The 7,503-nt window shown below is 33.3% G+C and overlaps 1 protein-coding gene across 1 annotated transcript; it reads right to left on the reverse strand.

The window, feature by feature from the left end:
- Window positions 1-2,330: 2,330 nt before the first annotated feature.
- Window positions 2,331-5,235, reverse strand: LOC131029526 (pectinesterase QRT1). The gene is made up of 5 exons (XM_057960030.1): window positions 4,848-5,235; window positions 4,574-4,763; window positions 3,274-3,483; window positions 2,932-3,185; window positions 2,331-2,625 (listed from the first exon to the last, which is right to left on the reverse strand). Exons 1-5 carry the CDS (start codon window positions 5,189-5,191, stop codon window positions 2,472-2,474), a joined length of 1,152 nt encoding a protein of 383 aa, XP_057816013.1. The 5' UTR covers window positions 5,192-5,235; the 3' UTR covers window positions 2,331-2,471.
- Window positions 5,236-7,503: the final 2,268 nt, after the last annotated feature.

Here is a 7,503-nt window from a genome sequence, read left to right on the forward strand (position 1 = left end):
GTTCTTCATCGATATTACAAATAATTGGCTAACATGCAAGATGATAGTAAAGGATTCTAGTTGATGTGATCACAACGGGTGTCTCCTCGAACAAAAAATATTGGCAGATGAATGCCTTGTTTCAATGATAAAGATACCGACATATGGAATAGATGGTGAAGTGATGACAAGACCAAATGAAGTAGATGAAGGCATGGAGGCTACCTTGACAAAATCAATAAATGAATTAATTCTTCAATGTAATGGGTTTGATATTATTTTTGTAAAAAGTGACTTATGTCGCTTATTGTAACCCAGGGTTAGAAAGTTGACTTCTTCTGCGCATAAAAGTGTAGGTTTATAACTCATTGAAATTCATGCAGAAAAGAGTTAGTTATTAACCCAAGATTAAAGTTAGTTTCTAAGGTGGTTATTCTAGGGAGCTTATAAATACAAGGCTATTTGTAATGTAAAGGGGAGGGAGACTTTTGACAGAGGGGAAAACTCTGCTAGAATTCTAGGAGAAACTTGTAATGAGATTTTGATTTGCACTATGTATAGAAAGGATTTTGGACTTGTATATTTCCAAAAGGATACTAAAGAATACATCTTAGTTCGTGTGTTCTAAATGTATTCATGTGTTATCATTGCCGATTTCTTGTATGTTAAATTGGTAGTCTTTATATGCATGTGTAATTTGTATAATTGATGTGATGACACACAAGCAACCTTTGGTATCTCAGTTTGAATGTGTTGAAGTATCTTATCTCTCCGTATGTTGAGATTCGACATTCTTCCTTATCATCATCTCATGAATAAGCATATAACCTTATAGACTCCCCTTGTAATTTGTTTCTAATATTGAGAAATCTCAGTTGATGGGCGTATGTCTATTGTTGGGGTTTCTATCTTTATTTCTTTTTAGTTTTATGTTTTCTCCTTTACGTACTTTCAAGTTAAAAGTACACAAAAATCCTAAAAACCCTATCATATGAGGGAGCTGCCCCTCTCAAACGCAGAGGAAGATCATGTTTCACATAACGATCTCTCCAACTGTTGGAACGTTTGTCACTGCTTATCGGGCAAACAGGGTCAGTTTCAGGTAAATGACCGCAGTGACAAATCTGTTTACCAACAGGTTGTTGCACTCATATTTTGTAAAGAAGGAATTTCTACACACATTTGAGAAGAAACAAATAAATCACTCACATTATGAAAAATATTAAATGAGATATAAATATAATTTTTTTATCATATCAATATGTCACTGAGGACTTATGATGATGAACTAAAGAAACTTGACCTGATTATTTAAAAATTAAATGATTTTCTAAGAAGTTTGGAGATCTCTCAAAAAGTTGAAATTGCATTCTAAAAGCAAAAATAGGTCAACAAAGATATATAAACTCACTACCATGAAAAACTTCACTACTTGACTAATCTTGTGCTCCCCAAGAAATTTGGTGTTCTCCCTTGCTCACGCATTAGGTTATGTAAAAACTCAAAAAATAGGCTAGTTGTCCACAAATTGATTATGATTGAAAAGGGAACATTACACCGAATATGATGTCTAGGGGTCAAATTAATGAATCAAATGTCAAATTTGTAGAAATGAAGATCATTTACATAAATACAAAAATAACTTAGAGAAAGATAAATTTGTTTTAATAATTTAATAATCATTATCTCTTAGGGATGTAAGAACAAAGTAAGATTAAAAATTCATCAAATATCTAACAATTCTTCTCACAATAATCTAAAATAATGGAAAATAATATTATCTTGGAAGTTGGCATATTTTATGAAGTAGATTCTTTTTTTCTTCACAAAAACTTTGATTCCATCTCTCTTTTTTAACATTGTTGTAGAATGGAATGCTATTGCAAACTATTTAGCTAAATGGGTCATTGATATTAATCATAGTTGAAATTTTACAAATTGGAAGTCCTTGTCATTTGCTCAACCTTTGTAGTTTATTCTTGACTCTTGCACAATGATTTGACTTGATTATTCTAATCTTTTTTTTCAACTTTTTTTTATATTTTACTTACTTTTTGGTTTTCTTTATTTCTTGTAGATGATGAGTATGTGGTTGAACCTCCCTAATTTTCATTCTTTACACTCTAATAATAGTTTTTGTTTGAGAATCTTTCAATAATTTTTTTAATTCTTAATTAATATAACCTTTTTTATAAGAAGAAATTAATCACACCAAATTTTAAGATTAAATATATTTATTTTTGAAACATATATGAAACTAATTATACTTATTAACGCTTACCCACGTACATGTGATTTTATTTTCCTACACATATTATATACAACTCATATTTTAGATAAAACATTTATGTTATTAGAGTTGGTGGTTATTCAAGGTACAACTAGATTGCAAGGAAATACTCCAAACAAGGAATAGTTGAAGAACCTTGGAACAAGAGATCTCAAGTTTCACAGTTCCATTACAACAAAGACAAACTTGTGAGGCATGACCATTAATTGTGAAGATCTAGCCAGTCGTCACCGTCAATGAATTGTGTTCCCATGAAAGGCAATGCTTGTGTATAACTCAAAGTCTTTGCCCATTTCACACGTTGCATAGGCACATATCCAGGACCACTGCACTCATATTCTGCGAAGAAGGCAGTCCTACACACATTTAAGAAGAAACAATATTAATTAATTATTAATGTAAAGTAGTATATTACAATAGTGGCAAGAGGTGGAATGTAGGACTTGAATTTGTTAACATAAATTCTGAACTTTTATTTTAAATCTAATAGTCATTTATATATTTATATATCAAAATATTGATATTTAATATTTTCAAAATAATCATCACAAAACATTTTTGTCTACATATATTAACTTAAATAAAATAATTCTAAAATCTAAATTCTAAATTAATTTTTTTTTTTGCAATATTTTAGATGTCTATTTAAAAGCCATAATTACCATCTTCTAGAAGGATCTTCCCAGTCACTCCAACCCATAGGCATGACGACGTTGTCAAACTGGCAGTAGATGAATACGGTGAGAGCATAGCGACCCCATGCACGCCCCAGGTACGTCATGCCCGTAGATGATTCTCCTCCTCCTCCTGTCACTTTGCAGTTCACAAAAGAAAATCCCGACTTCTCACTTGGAGAATTACGCTGAGAAGCAGCCACGGCTCCATATCCTCCCCCTTTTACGTGCAGGTGACATCCCTGCTTAACAACTATTCTGTCACCTTCCATGACGTAATTGATTATCTTTATTTTAAACGTTAAAATGTAAAAGAAGACCAGAGTTTACCTTGTAAAGTGACCTCCCACTCCCAAATATGAAGTCTACGTAGCCTTGGATGAAACAGTTGAGAAAAAAATGCCTGCCCATATGATCGAACAATGTGTCTTGATATCCCACCATTCCACAGCCGATGAAGGAAGCTTTGTCTCCTGTCACGCGCAGAGCCACCGCCTGTGATCCTTCTGCGCCTCGCATGTTCACGAACAAGGCCGTGTTCTGTCCTCGAATCACCAGATGGGTTAGAGTTATAAGAAAAAGAATTGGTCTTATTTGAATAAAGATTTTGGATTAAATTGTGTTTATAATTTCAGGAATCAATGTTTTGATTTGATCTATTATCAGAAAGCATAGTAAATGAAATTTGGAATATAAGTTTTGGACCACATGTCTGATCTATCATTAGAAAGTAGAGAGTAAAAGTAGTCTATGAGACGAAACAAGAAGAACGACTATCAGTGGGACCTTTCCATGGACACCTCAGACCCCACTGATGTATAGAAAAATTCATGTGACCGAAATCTTTTTCACTTGTCTGCCATTGATTTAGCCACCTAGCATCATTATATTCATTTCTATATTTCCCTGATTTACCCACCTAGCACCATTTCTTGGCTGACTTTTGTTATTTCACTAGTCTATGGGACAAAAGAAGAAGAATGGCGATCAGTGTGACCCTCCCATGAACACCCCAGACCCCACTATTGTATAGAAAAAATTACGCGACTGAAATCCTCCTCACCCCTCTATTACTGATTTAGCCACCTAGCACCACTGTATTCATTTTTATATTTTTATGTTCTGAATTTTAGTTTCCTGTAGATTCTAAAGGTGTGACTTTTAACACTCATTCGTATACTTTGAATATATGTAATATTAAAATATAAATGATAATCTCAACACTTATTCATAAAAAAGTCAAAATAAAATATAAAATCGAATATCTTTGATTAGAACTCATATCAAAACTTTGGTATTTGTAATTATAAGAAGTTAAGATATTGTTAAGAGGGTAATGCAATAATTAAGGTATGGCGTTGCTTTGTTATGAATCTACATTGTTACTCAACTCATTAGCATTCAAATTGAAGCTGAAGGGATGCGGCTTAAACTAGTCATCTAAACATTGACTTGTTTAGGTGGAGAGCACATCTCTTTACATCTGCATTTTAATAACAGCCACCTATTAATGTGGTTTAAGCTGAGATGTTATGTAAGCCAAAAATAGTTAGAAGTCTATTAACACCTTCAATCAATCAATCAAAACATAAACTATCAAAACTAGAATCAAAATATTACTATTGCCTGCCTGAAATGTGATGTGTGTTGCAGAGAAATAATCAGCTTCAATGGCGACGGAGGCAGAATCTAAAGTGCCTATCACTTGCCCATTCACTCCCTTGTCCGATGCTCTATCCTGCCATGTAATAATCGTCACACTCCTTCCTTGTCCTATAAAACTTATGTATGGCTTGTGGGTGGGCACCAACACCTTCTCCCTGCAACACATCCTCCAAAACCACATAAACGTTACCAAATGTTCTCTTTGTTGAGTTATACATACTATTAATAGAATATCAAACCTGTAAACTCCTGCCCGGATGAAAATTTTCACTGGTTGTCTGTTATTCTGTGGAACCATATCCACTGCAGCTTGTACACTATTAGTATCACCGCTGCCATCCTTGGCAACATATATTTCCTGTTTATATGACTTGGCTGCCACATCTCTTACCTCAGGAAACCCAGGCCTGAAAGCTCTTGGTATTACACCATAGTAGTATCCTCTATAGTCATTACTCTTAAGCCCAGAGGGAAGGAATTGCAATCCTTTATGCAAATTATTGAAACCATTAGTTGCTGAAACATATGAACACAAGGTAGTGAAAACAAGTAGTGGAATTATAGGCACATAACTTGTTTCCATTGTAACTAATTCTGAATCTATAATTATAATATCAGACTCTGATCATAAATCTGAATCTATAACTATAATATCAGAGTCTGATCATTTATAAAGACTGAAACTAAAGTCATAGACTGGCCTAACGCAGTGCATGCGTAAGCTATTAACTACCACATGAGGGCAGTTAGTGTGAAATCAAATTCTATTTGACATGCAGGGAGGTCCCGTGAGCAGATTCTTTCTTTCGTATAAGGAGACAATTTTGAGAGATAGCGTACTTGCGCTGCCAAAGTAGATGTAAGGTTTGTAAAGTTGGGAGTAATATTTTAGTGTATACAACAGAAGTAAGTATACTACCATCCAACAACTAATTGATGTTATGTTTCTCACTTGATAGTGATGAAAAACAAATCCAGAAGGAGACAGTCATGGAGGATATTGTAACGCTGGAATTTGCCTACCCACGTCATTTTCCATTTAGATATATGTTGATTTTTATGGTAATCTTTTAATATATGTATATAATGATGATATATAGTATGATGATGTGTGAAGTTAATTTTTTTTAATCTATTTTCACCTACATTTTTATACATCTAATTTTATTTTATTCAAATATATACACTTTTATGGATTCATCTTCTCCACCTACTTGCATACTTATCCACCTACTTAACAAATTTATTTAGTTGTCTACTTCCATTTAGTTGTTTGTCATCAAAGTTGGCCACTATCCCATTATGGGGCAACTCCATGATTGCTTAAAATTCAGAATTCAAATTTGTCCAACTTCTCCCCTTCACTTTTCCACTAGTTGACTATACACACATTTAGCATGACTTATTGCTATTTGCTCAGGTCTAAAGACATTCAATACATTCATTCTAATCATCAAATCACTAGAGAATAATAAGGTAATCAACAACCATTTTAGAGAGCAATTAACAATGACAAATTTCATTTTGATGCAATAAGAAAAGTGCAGAGTTTAAATACTTAGATGTTTGCCTATTCTCTATTATATTATTCAGGTTCTAGGTATTGATGAGGGTGAAAAATCATTTTGATACAACAACAATACTTTAAGGTATGTTAAATATCATTATTCCTCGAGAATTTAGATAAATTAGAGTAGAAGGTCACATATCAAGCAAAGGTACAAAGGAAAACACTACTAACTATAAGGATGAATCTAGAACACAAGTACAAATCAACAATCATGAGTTTTTTCCAAATGGGTGAACTTATCTTCTAATAGGGAAAAGATTCAAAACAAAATTCCAAGTAGCTCAATGACAAAAAGGAATTGCTCCTATGTCTAACACCAAAAATATTTGATAATCTTATCCATTTGGTATCATTAATTCTTTTCATTCAATTCTAAAACATGTTATCTACTTTATCATCCCCGTTTATATTTAATTAATCTAGGTTGATTATATGTGTTTGGTTGCATCTACTAAATTATCCTAGGTTAACTACGAAAAGGAACTTTATTTTCCTTTTTAGTTTGGTGAGTATGTTTGATCCTACATATTCATGTTGAATATTGTTGCTACTAGGATATGTTGTTGTCATTGATGTCAACATATTCCTGTGTTCTAGTGTTGCAGAGAGTTATTTAGTGTTCTGATGTGTGCATTGAGTTGATCTATTTGGTTTAACTGTTTGGGATGTTGGAATACTTCATTCCTTATTGGTTTTGGTGATTCAGAAGTTTACTTGATCATATTATTTGGTCCGGTTTGAAGTTTAGTCTTTTTATTCAGTGGTTAGCAGAGTTTGATATTTGATCTGTTGTGATCTGGTATAATCAAATATTTGGTTGTGGATTTGGGAGAATGTTTTGGGTGTTCATGTGTATCTATATTTCAAATGGTTCATGATTTGGTGCTCCACAAGTTATCTTTCTAGTCCGAATTGTTGTTGTTAAGTGTTCTTGAGAGTTAGCATGTTGATCGATACAGATTTGAATAAGTGGTGTTGGTGCAACTATTGCGGATGGCTCTATTGGGCTTGTTGGTGTTTCCTAATTGTGTCATTTTTTTTTGGTCCACATTGATCTTTGTGTGTGGTATTGGTGATTGTGTTGATCCGGTGACTTATTTTTGATCCTACATATTCATGTTGGATATTGTTGCTGCTAGGATATGTTGTTGTCATTGATGTCAACATATTCCTATGTTCTAGTGTTGTAGAGAGTTGTTTGGTGTTCTGATGTTTGCATTGAGTTTATCTTTTTGGTTTAACTGTTTGGGATGCTGGAATACTTCATTCCTTATTGGTTTCGGTGATTCAGAAGTTTACTTGTGTTGGTATTTTGGTATGGTTTT

Source organism: Cryptomeria japonica, chromosome 5 (assembly GCF_030272615.1).
Source record: "Cryptomeria japonica chromosome 5, Sugi_1.0, whole genome shotgun sequence".
Taxonomy (NCBI): domain Eukaryota; kingdom Viridiplantae; phylum Streptophyta; class Pinopsida; order Cupressales; family Cupressaceae; genus Cryptomeria; species Cryptomeria japonica.

Bases quoted from the DNA above. Each gene is read 5' to 3' on its own strand.
- LOC131029526 (XM_057960030.1), bottom strand. From the start codon at position 5,191: ATGGAAACAAGTTATGTGCCTATAATTCCACTACTTGTTTTCACTACC. The intron at 3,186-3,273 runs GTAAACTCTGGT...GTTGTTAAGCAG, and splicing joins GTGGGAGGTCACTTTACAAG to GGATGTCACCTGCACGTAAA. The intron at 2,626-2,931 runs GTAATTATGGCT...AAATGTGTGTAG, and splicing joins GAAGATCCTTCTAGAAGATG to GACTGCCTTCTTCGCAGAAT.